The sequence below is a fragment of the Peromyscus californicus genome, unplaced genomic scaffold (assembly GCF_007827085.1).
Source record: "Peromyscus californicus insignis strain IS unplaced genomic scaffold, ASM782708v3 Scaffold_17__1_contigs__length_78620276, whole genome shotgun sequence".
Classification (NCBI taxonomy): domain Eukaryota; kingdom Metazoa; phylum Chordata; class Mammalia; order Rodentia; family Cricetidae; genus Peromyscus; species Peromyscus californicus.
The window spans coordinates 5753900-5769435 of NW_026294469.1; the positions used below are offsets into that span (position 1 = coordinate 5753900).

Consider the following 15536-nt stretch of genomic DNA (forward strand, 5'->3'; position numbering starts at 1 on the left):
TTTTTGAGACAGATCTTACTATGTAGCCCTGGCTGGCCTAGAACTCAGAGAGATCCTCCTGCCTCCTGAGTGCTGAGATTAAAGATATGTGCTACCATGCCTTGCTTGCTACATATTTTTTTTAGTTGCACACAGTTGATTTGTACATTTTTATTACAGATCATTATACAACAAATTGTTTTGGTAAATTTTTACTCAGAAGTATGTATCTTGGGCAGGCCATCACCCTTTATAATAAACATAGAAATATTTAAGAACTTCTTATTTTCTTGTTATCAGTAGCTGGCTCAAATGCATGGTGACTTTTTCTTCTTTGAAGTGAAAGTATTACATTCTGCTTTTCTGTCTGTTCTTTGAAGTTAAAGGTACTAATATTTTTAGCACTTTAATTTCTCTTTATCCCTAACCATTACTGTATTTCTGTAACTATTATTTGGGAGAACAGTACTTTCTGAAGGGTTTAAGAATGAAACTTTTTAAAAATAGTACATAAAAGTCCTTATCTTTTATAAATATATTTTGAAATATTATGAATAAAAAAGTATTTCCTAAGCAAGGTGGAGGTGGCACACGCCTTTAGTCCCAGCACTCAGGATTTGTAGCTGGATTTGAGGCCAGCCTGGTCTACAGAGCAGGCTCCAGGACAGCCAAGGCTATACAGAAAAACTGTATCTAGAGAAATACAAAAAACAAATAAGCAAAAATTTCTTGTATTTGCTATAAAATTGGGGAGTGAGTAAAAGGTATACATGAAACATGATTATGCAAGAATTAATCATTGTTTAATCTGGATAGTGGTATAAATGGTTTCATTTTGTTCTCTATACTTTTGCATGTGTTTGAAATTTTCCATGGTAAGTTAAGAAATAAAAATAAGATTTGTATGATTATTTTCTGAAATTTGAATTCTTCTGTAGAAAATAATATTAAATGTATGTGATAATGTTTTACAGTTTTGAATGAGGTAAGTTCGCTGCATACAAATTAAACTGGGTATGGTGGTATACATCCAAACATTTAGGAAGCTGAGGAAGGAGATTTCCCCATGTTTCAGAGGCCATCCTGGAGATAAATTTTAAGTAGGCATTCTTACTGTGCTAGGTAGAGGTATATATAGCTAGATAAAAACGAACTATTAAAAATGAAAGCTCTTGTTCATTGCTAAAGCGGGCTTTCTTGGGTGACTGTAATGAACTCTTACTGTTTCAGGTAGTCCAACAGCCTTCAGGAGGCAATGCAAATCAAGTGACCACCATTTCCTATTCCTCACCATTGACCACTCAGAAGTGTGGTCCGAAGATGCCAGTGACTGCTATAGTGCCTACTGGTAAGTTTCCTACATGTCGGTGCTGGCATTCCAGCTTCATCACAGTGGATCTGGAACAAGACAGGACTTGTACTTCTTGTATTAAGAGAACACTTAATAATTACAAAAACACTATTTTAGGGGTATATATTGTTTTGAAATAAACAACTGCTTATGATAGATTGTTAGATAAAACATTCTAGTAGTAAATATGTGTTAAAAATAGACCAATATAAATAAAATATCGTCAGCATTTTTCTGTTGCTTTTTGTGCATGATGTTTTTATAGTGATGCTAATTCTAAAGACAATTTGAGACTACATAAAAACATAATGTAGAGATCTTTATAAGATGATTTCATATGCAGTTATTACATTCACAAGCCTATTATAATTTAAACAGTTCTATGGTAGTTTAAGATAGTCTTTGATTATTTCATATTTACTAAAAACTGTCCTGAATTTTCCTAATGTGACATGATTGCTTTTTTTTTTCCAATTCTGTTTTCTTTCTTTTTTTCTTTTTCTTTTTCTTTCTTTTTTTTTTTTTTACAGCTTCCATCATAAAGCAAATTACTCTGCCTGGAAATAAACTCATCTCACTTCAAGCTCAAACATCTATTCAGAACAATAAAATAAAAGAGAATGGAGCAGCATGCTTCAGGTAAAGGAAATCAGCAGTTAAAACTGGGTCTGATGTATGGAGGTAAAGTTTTAGGGGAAATGATGGTAAAGAATAATGTCTAAATAAACAGATAATAATACCTTTTAAAAATCCTGACAGAGAGCCATGGTTTGATTCCTAGCACCCACATGGCAATTCCTAACCTTGTGTAACTCCAGGTTCAGTAGATCCAGTGGCCTGGTCTGACCTCCCTGGGCACAAGGCATTCATGCAGTGCACAGACATAAATGTGGGCAATATAACAATATATAATTAAAAATTACTGAATATAATTTACAAATAGCAAGCACAAATCTTCTATGCTTTTTGCAATGAATTTGACAAACCTGGTAGTTGTCTAGACTCAGGTACTCTGAGCATGCCCATTATCAGGGCATGCACCCTTCAGATCATGTACCTCTGTCTCCTGCTTCTGCCAGTCCCTATTCTTAGGCTTGTCACCGCAGGTACAGGGCATTTTTGTTTATTCTTGAATTTATACAAGTTGAATATTATTACTGTTGTCTTCTTTTATTTCTAATTTTGCTTCTGTAGTTTCAGGTAATGGCAGTTAGAAATGCTCTGAAAATATTAAATGTAAAATTCTAGAAATAATCCATGTTTTAATGTGTCATTCTGAATGGCATGACCAAGTCTAGTGCCATCATGTTCAGCAGGTGACCCATCCCTTGTCCAGTGTGTGCAGAACTGATATGCTGCCCACTGCTTGGTCACTCGGGAGGCACCTCAGTTATCAAGGAGTCCGTTCAGGTAGTCCAGGCTGCGTCCCCTGCCCGTGTTGCTCTCTTCGCTTGGTCTCCTTGTGTAGGCATTGTGTCTTCTATCCGGATCCTCCAGGGTGAGCACAGGTTAGTGTGAGGACTGAGAGAAACACATGAAACTCTTATTGAAGGGTATTGTTAGAATTAGTACTGATTAGCTTCCCTGTACTTTATTCTAGATTTTTATGTGTAAGAAAAAAACATCATGTATATAGGACTTCATTCTAGGACCCCTTGTCCAATTCCAAAGTCCTTTGATGTTCATCTTTTTATGGGCTAGATTTTTTTTTTGATATAGAGTCTTTTTATTGTAGCTGTTAAACTTTATTGTAGATGTTTATGTATAGGGAAAAAAAACATTATATACATAGGGCTTGGTTCTAGGACCCCTTGTTCAATTTCAAAGTCCTTTTGATGCTCATCTTTTTAGGGGCTAGATGTTTTTGATATAAGGTCTTTTTATTGTAGTGGTTTCTCTTTTTTATTGTAGCACTCTGAGTTTTTTCTAACTTTAATCTTCAAAAAAGGTGTTTCTCCTTTTACATTTCTCTTACCAAGAATCTCTTTCCATTTATTCTCTACTTGGACTATATTTGCCTTTCTCTGATAGTGTATGTTGTCCTTATACCAATTGCTACCTCTACTTTCTCTTTCCTGGAGCCTTTGTTGTTTACCACAAGGCTTGAGGTGGGTGCCCATGGCATGTGGGGCAAATACCAGGCATCATAGATGAGTAGCTTTACCCTGAGATTTGAATAATTTGTAGAATTTAGAATAATTTGTAGTTTGGGTATTCTTTGTCTTCAGGCTGCGCAGAGGCTGTAGCTATTGTTCTGTGTTGGTTTTAGAGGAAATGTTGGAAGACAATGATGCATTTATGCAATAGTGTTTTCCAGTTCAGCGAGTTTTGACAAAAGTCTAAACCCATGTATGAGGTGCCATAATCAAGATAAAAAGAATATTTTCAACAGCTCAAAAGGGTTTTTTTTTTTTTTTTTTAAACCACCCAGTCCTCACATTCCACCCTGGGCCCCAGACTACCACTGATCTGATTCTTAACATGGGAAGTTAGATTCAGAGTCAAGGTGCTCCCCATGTCCTAGCCTCTAAAGTTGGAAACTTTGTTTATTAAATCAGTTTTTCTTGATCTAAACATGTAAAAATGCCAAATTTCCCCAAGTACTGAAGATGAAGAGTTTTGCTTTCCTTTTGTTCTCGTCAGTACTCTGCTTCTTATTTGGTAGTGCTGTTATCTGAGACGACTCTACGTGTTTTGTTTTTCCTTCCCAAGCAGTCTGTGATCAGAGAACATAACCTGAACATTTTTAGTCTTCGTAAATTTGCTAGGAAACCTCATTATGGTAAGTCTCGATGACTGTCTCATGAGCATTTGGTTTGGGTAGGTTTTTAAATGTTATTTTGTTAAAGGTGGCCAATGGTACCAATGTGATCTGCATCCTAACATTTGTAAAGACTTTTGTAGCTTTTTCTATAACTTACTCAAAATGAATAATAAAATACCTAACTGTTTGTCGGCTTGCTTCTTTTTCTATTATCCTTGTCAATTTTTACATTATGTTCTTAGGATCCCTCAAGACACTAGGAATGTGAAAACATACATAAAGGGAGTGGTCAGATAATAAAACAGGAATGTACCTGTTTCACTCAATTTGTTTCCATCCCCCAGGGGTTGACATCCTTTCAATTTTTGCCTGCATTGTTTGTTTGTTTTTAAAAGTGTTTTATAATTGTTACTAATTAAACATTTTGCAACTGACAAAAATGGAAGCCCTCTTTTTTTTTTAAACGGATTATTGTTTTGAGGTATAGTTATTCATCTTTCCCTCAATGGGAATAATTAATAATTAATGAAGTTACTGTAAAGCCAGTGCCTACTTTTTCTAATACCCAGGTTATTTGGAAAATTTCTTATTGTTCTATTGCTGTGAAGGGATTCCATAACCCAAGTAGCTTATAAAGAAAGCATTTAATTGGGGACTTGTTACAGTTTCAGAGAGTAATTCCGTGACCATCGTGGTAGAGAGCTTGGCATCAGGCTGTCTGTCTGTCTGCCTGCCTGTCTGCCTTGGCCAGAGCAGTAGCAGAGAGCCTACATCTGATCCAAAAGAGGAGACAGAAAGAGAGCTGGAGATGGGGCCTAGCATAGGCCTTTGAAACCTCAAAGCCTACCCCCTGTGATCTGCCTTCTCTGACAAGGCCACACCTCCTAATCCTTCCTGAATAGTCCACCAGCTGGAGACCAAGTGTTCACAGACAGGAGCCTCGGGGGTGTTCTGCTGCAGACAGCTGCAGGAGGGGTTTGTTACAGTTTCCCTTTAGAAAGAGTTAATTCAGAGACCTGAAGGGAGCCCTAAGGGGTCATCTCAATCTAAGCTGGGAGGCAGCTCCAACTTTCTAAGACATTGACTTTGGTGTCCCCCATCAGGTAGTCCCTCAAGATTTCAGTAGGGACTTACACTGCTTTTCTTTCCTTGCTGGACTGTGAACCCCAAGTTTCATTGCCCTGGTACTTTAAATTTATTGTACTTTGCATAGAACTCCCCCCTCTCCACACCAGGGCCTTGGCTTCTTTTATATTCCCTTGAATGCTTCCTTGGTAAACAGCCCACTGCTTTATATGGTTCATAGCCCATGTTTCAAGCCTTGGACACTCTGAGTTCTAACTTTCTGTCTTTATCTTCACAAAATTACCTGGTGCTCTGTTGGCTTTTCTGCTCCTTAGCTGCTGCTGGTTTTGTGTCTGTTTAGTGTCTTGTCCATATCAAGAATTTGCATATATTCAAGGAAAAGACTAGATTGAGAAATGGATCTGCTTCAGTGAGGCTCTGGGCTTGGGACTGATTCCTTAGTATCTGGGTCTCTTTGCAGCTTGATAATTAATCCCTTTACAGAAAACTTTGAAGAATAGTTGTTGTGCTTTATCAATTTTTCATATGTATATACATATGAATACACACACACACACACACACACACATCCTGATAATAAGATACTGGTCTACAGTCGATTGTGTTTTAGCCTATGTAGATTGTGTATAAACCTGACAACTTTCATAGTTTTTGTTCAAATATACAGTTAGTGTTTTACAGGTCACATTTATATGATATATAGTTTGGTCTGACATTTTTAATTTTAAAGTAATTGAATTTGCTAACTTTTTGAAGTCCTTCGACATTGTTTAAGAGTGCTTCCAACTAGAGTGTGAGTAGTCTTTACTGTTGCCTTTTCCAACTTTTACTTCTGTTTAAATATTCCTGTCAGCAGGATTTGTTAAGTTTTCTTGTGTTGTGGACTAGGGTTCCTATTTCCAATTTGGAGAATCACTGACCCACACCATCTCTTATATGTATTTCAGGGCTTTTAAGGGCTTAAATTTTCAGTTAGCAAATAACCCACCTGGCATCTTTCCTCCCATTCTTGTTATCACGCCTACCTTTGGGTGGGGTATGATCTTTCACTCCAGCCCACGCTGAAGAATAAAGTGCTGTGCAGAACACAGTGAATTTTGGGCACTCTACAAGTGCCAGGGAAATAGAAAAAACACTTGCAGTTCTGGGGTTTCAGGCACCGGATACCATGCCTGCTGTGTCTGCTTTCTGTCCTTGTCTTCCTTGTTTTTTTCCTCTTTCCCTCTTCCTTCTTTTGGCTGTACGTAGGCTTTTGCCATTCCCTGTACATTTTAAGCTCAGCTTGTTGAGTTCCCTCAATCTCTGTAGGGTTTCAGTTGGCCTGACTTTGAGTTCACAGGTCTTTTTAATACTTTTAATAAAGTGTTGTCATTTATTTATATAGATGTGTACGATTTTGTTGTAAATATCCAATAGATGTGGTATTTCTAAGTACCTTTTGGTTATTGTAAGTAATAGTTTTGATAATTGCCTTTTCTTTTACTGATATAAAGAAACTCAAGGTTCTAAAAAGATTTTACCACTGCTCTTTCTTATCATTTCTAATATTTTAAGGTTATTTTAGGTTATGTAGACTGATGTCAAGAGTAAGATTCTAATTATGAATGACATTTGTGGGCCTTTCAGCACTTAAAAAATGTCATTACATTGTTTCATGATATTCATGTATGTGTTCACATTTAGAGATGAGGATGTACAGCAAAGTCATCCTGAGTCACATTACAGGGGAAAGCTACACGGTTGGAATTTCAGTGACTTCAACCACTGCATGATCAAATGTTGGATACTAATATTTAAATCTGAGTATGTATTAAATCTATGATTATCTAAATGGGACATTTAGAAATGAAAACTGTAGTTGAAATTTTAACTTTAGTGTATGGGTAAGTCAGAATTGACCTGAGGATCTAAATTCGGTTTTCTTAATTCCATAGAAGATTTATCATTGTGGTAGGAACCAGAGATGAATGGCGACCACTTTATTCCAGTTCTCATCCAGACAGCTCAAGATACTTCTTCTTCTGTGTCAGAGACTTGTATTAGCCACAGGGAATTGCCTAGGAGGCCGTTCTTTCTTCAGGATGTGCTCATTGCTGGTTTTTATGGCGCTTTAAAAATGTTTTTTGATGGATTCTGTGGCTATAATGATGATTTACACTGAGCTGGTCTAATTCTGGTGTTGTATAATTGCTCTGCAGTAAATCTAGTCCACCTATATGCAGAAATGTAAGAATGGGAGGTTTCTAACCTTTTGCTCACTTTTGCTTTGATTATTTCCACATATGTGTGTAGGCAGTGAGCAGTAATGCATTATTATTTATGTTGTAAATTTCTCCCGATCTTTTAGCTCTAACTTTGTTTATATAGTGTCTTTCATATAGTGAATTTTAAAATCATGTTATGACTTGAATTCTGAAACATCTTCCCTAATTTGAGCTCCTGTTGATGTGCTTCTGTGTTTTGTTGGGTATTATTTATACAGACCGAGCTCACATAGATGTTTTTACTTTTACACCGTCAGTTCTTGATAATAGTAACTTTTCCCAATGGGTTTTTGTCTTCATTAGTCACTAGGAGTGCTTTACCTTTCTGATTTGAAATGCCATCATGGTCATAAATTTATTTTATATGAAGGCACATTTCATTTAAGTAATACTACTTTAATTTTATTTTTATGTTACTATTTGGATGTTTTCAATTTTGGGTTTTTTTTGTTTTTGTTTTTTGGGACAAGGTTTCTCTGTGTAGCTTTGGAATCTGTAGTAGAATCTGACCCGTAGAATAGGCTGGCCTCGAACTCAGACATCCACCTGCCTCTGCCTCCCAAGTGCTAGGATTATAGGCGTGTACCACCGCCGCCCAGCTGGATGTTTTCAATTTTAAATTGTTGGGGGGGAGTGCATGTGTGGGACAGCATGTGTGTAGAAGTTAAAAGACAACTTTGTAGAATTGGTTCCCTCCTTCCACCTTTACATGAGTTTTGGGAATTGAATTCGGGTGACTAGGCTTACATTGTAGGGCAGCAAATGCCTTTACCTGATGAGCTATCTTATGGGCCCTCTTATTGTTGTTGTTATAGCTGATCTCCTCACTGGGGCATTTTTTTTTTTTTTAAAGTTAACTCCCTTACTCTGGTACTTTTTTTAAAATCAAAAGTACCCTGGTATTATTTGTTCTTTTTCCTCTTGAACATGAATTTTAGGATCAGCTTCAAAGTCCCATGAAAATAATGTATTGAGATCATTTGATTAGGTTAATTTAGGAAACACTGAATTTTTGATATGTGGAGAATTTTGCACTTAGATCCATGGATATATTTATTAGAATTTTTTTCTTAGATAGAAGGAAACTTGTTCACAGTTACGTAAGTAATTTGAAAGGTTATTTTCCATAGTCAGGGAAAATAATCAAGAGTGTTAGTATTAGAGTCCCAGTCTCTAGGTTTAAAATTTTGTTCCCACAGTGGTTGTAGTAATGGAATATACCGAAAGCTGCCCCTAGTCTTCATACAGAGGCTTGTACATTTCACAGTCCTTTAGAGAGACTTTACCTAGCCAATTACTATAAAGTTACTTCAGACATCTGTGTTGTGTCTCAGGTATTTAACTTACTCATTTGTTTGTTTATCCTTCTGTGTATATTTCCCTCTCTCCTTTATTATCTATGAACATTTTCATTATTACTTGTGTGTGTGTATTTGCTTGAAAATTAGGAGTGTTTATAATCTTACCTATTTCTAGATACTTTAAAAAAATTTTTATGAGTTCTTTTGTTCAGCTTCTATTTAAAACTTTTATAAATTATTATATATTTATTATTGTATGTGCAGTGTGTATGTGTGGGTCTGTACATGTGGATGCACATTTATATGTATGAATGTGGGCACAAGTGCCAAAGTGTGAGTGTGGAGGTCAGAAGACAACCATACATGTCAGTGTCTACCTTCCACTTTGTTTGAGATGTGGTTTCTTTATTATGTAGCTAGCTAGCTGTCCTGAGATTCTGGGGTTTCTCTTTGTCTTCATCTGTCATTTCGTTATGAACCCTGAGATTACAGATACTTGTACTACACATGTGGCTTTTGTGTGGGCTCTGAAAATTTGACTCAGGTCTTCACACTTAATGTGGGAAGCACCTCCACCCACTTAGCAATCTTCTGAGAGTTCCCCACCCCCGCTCCGTAAATATACTTAAATATTTTTTAGTGAATATTCATTATACATGATGTTGTACTATATAAAAGTATATTTGTATGTATATATTATACATTGACTATATTCCTCTCATGCCTACATTTTCCTTTCTTCTAGTAATCTTTTTTGTACCCTTAGAATATTTTGCCACTAATTTATTGTCATATTTTGTAGCTTGAGTTTTCCTGCCTGGCCCACAGTCAGGATAAATCTCTCTCACCTGCCAGTCCCACAGCCTCTCAGACCCAAGTAAACCCAACTAAACACAGAGACTTATATTGGTTACAAACTGTATGGCAGTGGCAGGCTTCTTGCTAACTGTTCTTACAGCTTAAATTAATCCATTTCCATTAATCTATACCTTGCCACGTGGCTCGTGGCTTACCGGCATCTTCACATGCTGTTTCTCATCATGGCGGCTGGCAGTGTCTCTGTGACTCAGCCTTCCACTTCCCAGCTTTATTCTCCTCCTTGTCCCGCCTACACTTCCTGCCAAGCCAATGGCCAATCAGTGTTTTATTTATTGACCAATCAGCAACACATTTGCCATACAGAACATCCCACAGCACCCCCCCCCCTTTTTTTTTTTCAAAAAGGAAGGTTTTAACCTTAACAAAGTAAAATTACATATAATTTGGGAATTTGGGCGTAGCTTCTCTTACTACTTCCTGCTGGAGGGGGGTGCTGTATCTTATGGGGACACAAAGAAAATTTTAGGATCATGGAGTAGTTCGTGAGGCTGTATCGTCTGAGCCAGTTGCCTTGAAACCATTCTGAATGTTGGATCATCTGGGCCATGGTGTCATCGGAGACCTTTCAGGGGGTCTTGGCTGGTCAAACCTGATGTATCTTAATCTGGAACAAATCCATAGCCTCTGGCTTTCTGTGGGAACAAAAGCATAGTCTCCTTTCCAAAGCAACACATCCTTACATCCAAATTTTGAAGTCAAGGTATCTTTAAAATATACATTTTGGCATAACTCAACAGCTTTTACAATCAAATGTTTTTCTGCAGTTAAAAATCCCAAAGACAACACAATCCAGATTCTCTGTGTAATATTCATCTTCATGTGGCTTATTTTTTATATTAACTTTACTGTCTCTTTAAAGACTTTATTTTTTAAAACTATGTATTTGTTTCTATAACTGTATATATCACCTTTTTTGTCTCTTTCAAGCCTACGTATATTTTACACACATTGTAAACTGTTACATCTGAATCTGTCTTATTGTGAATCTATTGCTTTAAACTGCAGCAGCTGTGGCTGCTGGCTCTGCCCACCTCAGCTTCCCAACATGGCGGTGGTAATTTTCCACCAGCTCTGGGAGCTATCGTGGGTCTACGCTTTTATCCAAGCAGCATGTAGCCCAGAAACCTCTTTTTTTTTGGTTTTGTACTAGCAAAGGCTAAATCCACCACGCAGCTTAATCTGCCACTTGCAGAGGCCTCATTCCTGCCATACTGCAGGTCGAGCGTGCATGCTAGGAACCCACCAGTAGCTCAAACCGGCAGCTGCCGCTCATTTGAGAGAGACAATTAGGAACTGTTTTTAGCTCTGTTTTAGAATCTTTTCTCTCAGTTTTTAGGTGGAAACTCTTGCCACCACGTTGGACGCCATTTGTAGCTAGAGTTTTCCTACCTGGCCCACAGTCAGGACAAATCTCTGTCACCCGCCAGTCCTGCAGCCACTCAGACCCGACCAAGTAAACACAGAGACTTATATTGGTTACAAACTGTATGGCCATGGCAGGCTTCTTGCTAACTGTTCTTACAGCTTAAATTAATCCATTTCCATTAATCTATACCTTGCCACAATATTTAATAAATGATTTTATGTAGTTACAATCTAGGAATCATAAAAAAGAGAAAACATATTTGTCTTTTGGAGACCAGCTTAATTTGCTTAAAATGATTATCTCCACCTGCATCCATTATCTTAAAATGATAAAACTTCTTTCCTTATGTCTGAAAAATATCAATTGCATTTTTCATTTCTCCTCTTCAGTTGTTGGACACCTGGGTTGGTTCCATAATACAGCTATTGTACATGCAATAATCATTGATGTGCATCTCTGTGATGTGTTGAATTTGGAGTCCTTTCTGTAAATACTCAGGAGTAAGATAGCTGAGTCATATTGTAACTCCATTTTTGCCCACTTCAGAAACCTCTATATTGATTTCCATAGTGTCTGGACTGGATTACATTCTCACCAGCAGTGTTTTAAGTTTCTCCTCTATTCGTCTCTTTGCCAACATTTTTATTTACTTTCTTCTTGACTCTTATTTTGACTGGGTGACATGAAATTCTAATGTAGTTTTAATTTATTTTTCATTCTTTGAGAAATGTCTTTTCATTTCATAAGCTAATTTATTTATTGGGTTATTTGATTTCTTTTTGTTTAGTCTTTGTATGTTCTAGATATTAATACTCTGTCAAATACCTATCCAGCAAAGATTTCTTCCCATTCTGTAGGTTATGTTATTACCTTTTAATGCTTTCCTTTTCTGTGCAGAAACCTTTCAAATTCATGAGGCCCCATTGGTCAGCTGTTTATATTATTTTCTGAGTGTTTTCCTACATTTTCCTCTAATGATTTCAGAGTTTTAAGTCTTACGTTAAGGTCTTTGATCCATTTTGAGTTCATTTTCTTAGAGGGCAAGAGGTAGAGATCTACTTCCATTCTTCTATGTGTGGATATATTAGTTTTCCTAGCACCATTAAAGTACATACTACAGTGTTTTATTTTTGGTGTCTTTTTTATTTAAATCAGCTGTCTTACTTTGCACTGAGATGTGCTTTAAAAATACTTTCTAGTAATTTGAATCATATGTAATCTTACACATATTGCAGTGTGTTTAAGAAATTTGTGCTTTTTTTTGGAAATAGTATTCCTGCTGCTTATTCCAAATGAAACTAAAGAACAGACCCTTAATGTTGATTTATATTAAGTAAGAAAGAACAGTAGTATAATGCCATTAGACCCAGTCTTAACTAAACTAGATTGGATTTAGTAATACAGACTGATATCTTCATTTTTTTTTTTTTTTTTTTGTTCAGAGGTATCGCGTTAATCTAAATTTATGTTGTGGATTTGTGACTTTTTCACTAGGAAATCCTAGTTTGTATTTAGCTTCTTGGTGTATCTGGGATGATTTTTAGAGGTCGTGTAGTGTTTGAAACACCAGAGGGCACCAGAGATTCAGGTTTCATCTAGAACAAGATGATAATGTTATTTCATAGTTTGTATTACTGCTAAATCTGATACTCAGTTTTTCCATATTGCAAGGGTAATCAAGTTCTCTAATATATTTTAAATGTGTTTAAACATATGCATCTTGTCTTGTGTATTGTGTGGTGCATACAAATCCATTAATAGTATGTATTGTTGATGTGCTGCTGATACAGTGTTTAATCATTTCAGGCTAGTGATTTTTTTTTTTTTTTAAAGGAGAGAAAACAATGTTTGTTGGAGCTCCAAACAATGTTTGAAGCTAGTAAGGAGGCAGAGAAAACACATTCATGTTAGCTAAGCCCACTTTAGATTAGACATGCTGTTAAAAATCCAACTAAAAGATGGAAGCTAGATGCCTGACATGCCACAGGGTACTGCAGAGACTGACATGGAGATGAGACCATGAAGTCTTTCAAAGCTATTGAACACTATTCTGTACAGAACACTATCTACAATTGCCATACATTTGATATTGAGTGAGTGAATTTATTGTGCACATGGCAATTAAAAGAACATAGTAAATAGCAGCTAAATAGCACCATCAAATTAGATATTTACAGTGTTCAGCAGAAATGACTGGGGAAGCCCTGATAACAGTCGTGCTGTAGTAACCATTTGAGAGTCCTAAGCAGAACAGCGAGTTCTCTCCTTGGATGAGCTTCCAGCTTCCCATTCCACTGTAGGGATTTCTATAACATAGGATAGCAAATTGTAACTGCCATTAAAAGTTCTGGGTGCAATTTCTTAATGCCTCAGCTGCTGTTGTGTTTCTTTCTTTCTGTCATAAATAGAGGGAGTCAACCTGCCCCAGCAAAGGGTCTTGAAGGCCCTCGTGATAAACCTGCTTAAGTCTGAGATTAGGGGACCTGTCTTGCTTTCAGAAAGCAAGTACAGACAACACATGGCAATGCTAATACAATTTGTATTGCAAACATAGTTTATCATGGTGAATGACGTTTAGGAAAAATTACTTTTTTGCTAAACACAAATATAACGTAAACATAATGAACTGATGAAAATCCTTAGAGGTGAGCACACCATGAGCAAAGGTTAAAGCTATATGGGCTGGAGTTTTATTGGTCATGCCTATCCCTGAGAAAGATCAAAGACATTGATAATGCTGTTGTGATTCATGCTACAAATTTCTTAGTGGAACTAATGTAATAGAGAGATATAAATGTATTAAAAGAATAACAGATACATTTTGAACTGCCTTAACATTTGCTAGTATATTATAGATCAGCAATTTCAGAGTTACCTAAGGAACTTGCTGAATTTTTTATTCCAGGCTTACCCAGAATGAAATATCTGGAGACTAGAATGACTGGAATCTGTTTTAACAACCTTTTAGGTTTGTCTGCTAATCGCCACAATTTAATAAGTACCTACTGTTCTCAAAATGTAGTCTGAAGAAAAGAGTTTTGAAACATACTCTTTCAGGACGTTACAGGTATTGGTGTTAGATTATTAGCCCTTTGCACTGTGTAAGCTGTTGATGCTTCTAAAGTGATGGAGGTGAGCATCTGGTTCCTCAGAGACCAGCTGTGGCTTGCTTGTGTCACCTCAGGATATTAGTGGCACTTACTCTTTATCCTCGACACGTTCACTTACATTAAATAAAGAGACGGGAAAGGGGTAGTTAAAAGAGAAAGATTGTTCTTAATGAGGAAGTACAAACCGTTTTGTCAGCCCTTGACACTGGGGACATACCTGTTTAATAGGGTGACAGAACCCTCGGCTGTATGTTATGGTGATGTGATTTTCTCAATAGTTTCTTGTGCTTGCGTTTGGATTGTGAGCTCAGTTGACCACTTTTTATTATACACCATTTGACTTAAATGGACAAATGACAGACAAACTACTGTTATGCTGACTAGAGGATTTAGCATTTTAATGAAAATGAATAAAATAAAAAATTTTCAATAATAAGGTTTGGGGTTTTAAGCAAAATTAAAATTTTGGAAAAAGTATGTCTACCATCATAAAATTGATAGCTTATCAGCACTTACATATTCTAACATAGTAATTGGAGATGCTGATATGAGTTAAGTTTTGTATAGTAATCTTAGTTTCGAGTAAGTATTTAAATAACTGAATGAACAGCTGTTTTCCAGTTTGCGAGTACATAATGTTACTAACGGGTGTGAGAGTATGAGACTCAAAGTGTATTTTAGGGAGGTTTATGAAAAGAGAGGATGGCAATGGGTCTACTCTTTTTTGCTTTTTTTTAATTTTATATTGCTTACATTTAAAGTTATTTGTTTTATCATGATAGGCTTATTATTTTATCCTTAAAATTATATACATGTTTAGTTTCTAATACAGTTTTAACTTCTAATGGCTTTCATTCAAGCGCACTTAAGAGAGATGTGGTTTCATCTTCATTTTTTAGATGGGACAACTGAGGAGTAGAGATGAGAACATTCACACTTACCACAGTCACCTTAGCATTGTAGGGCAGAGTCTACAAACCTCTAGAACCAATGCTCTTTTTTTTTTTTTTTTGGTTTTTCGAGACAGGGTTTCTCTGTGTAGCTTTGTGCCTTTCCTGGAACTCACTTGGTAGCCCAGGCTGGCCTCAAACTCACAGAGATCCACCTGTCTCTGCCTCCCGAGTGCTGGGATTAAAGGCGTGCGCCACCACTGCCCGGCTAGAACCAATACTCTTAATTTTTATAGCTTAGTGCATTTCCATGTTTGCTTCTTATCATACAGGTGTGCTTTTTAAGGAATAAAACAGGGCTGATGATGAGGTGGCTGAGTAGATAAAGTGCTGGCCGTGCGAGTCTGGGGGACCCGAGTTGATCACAGGAGTAAAGATGGAAGGAAGAAATGACTCCACAGAGCTGTTTTTTGACCTTCATGTATGCCTCCCCCCCACACACAATTTTAGAAATTAATTTTTAAAAATTGCAACATCTTTAAACTA

The 15536-nt window shown here is 36.7% G+C and overlaps 1 protein-coding gene across 2 annotated transcripts in view; it reads left to right on the forward strand.

Annotated features, from left to right (window-relative positions):
• Nucleotides 1-15536, forward strand: part of Taf4b (TATA-box binding protein associated factor 4b) — a 130078-nt gene that overhangs the window by 42069 nt on the left and 72473 nt on the right. The window contains exons 8-10 of one of the 2 annotated variants that reach the window (XM_052741585.1): nucleotides 1210-1327; nucleotides 1861-1969; nucleotides 6864-6983. In XM_052741585.1, the coding sequence (XP_052597545.1) occupies nucleotides 1210-1327; nucleotides 1861-1969; nucleotides 6864-6983 (347 nt within the window). The remainder of the gene's footprint in view (nucleotides 1-1209; nucleotides 1328-1860; nucleotides 1970-6863; nucleotides 6984-15536) is intronic. The other variant, XM_052741586.1, reaches the window with a different exon arrangement.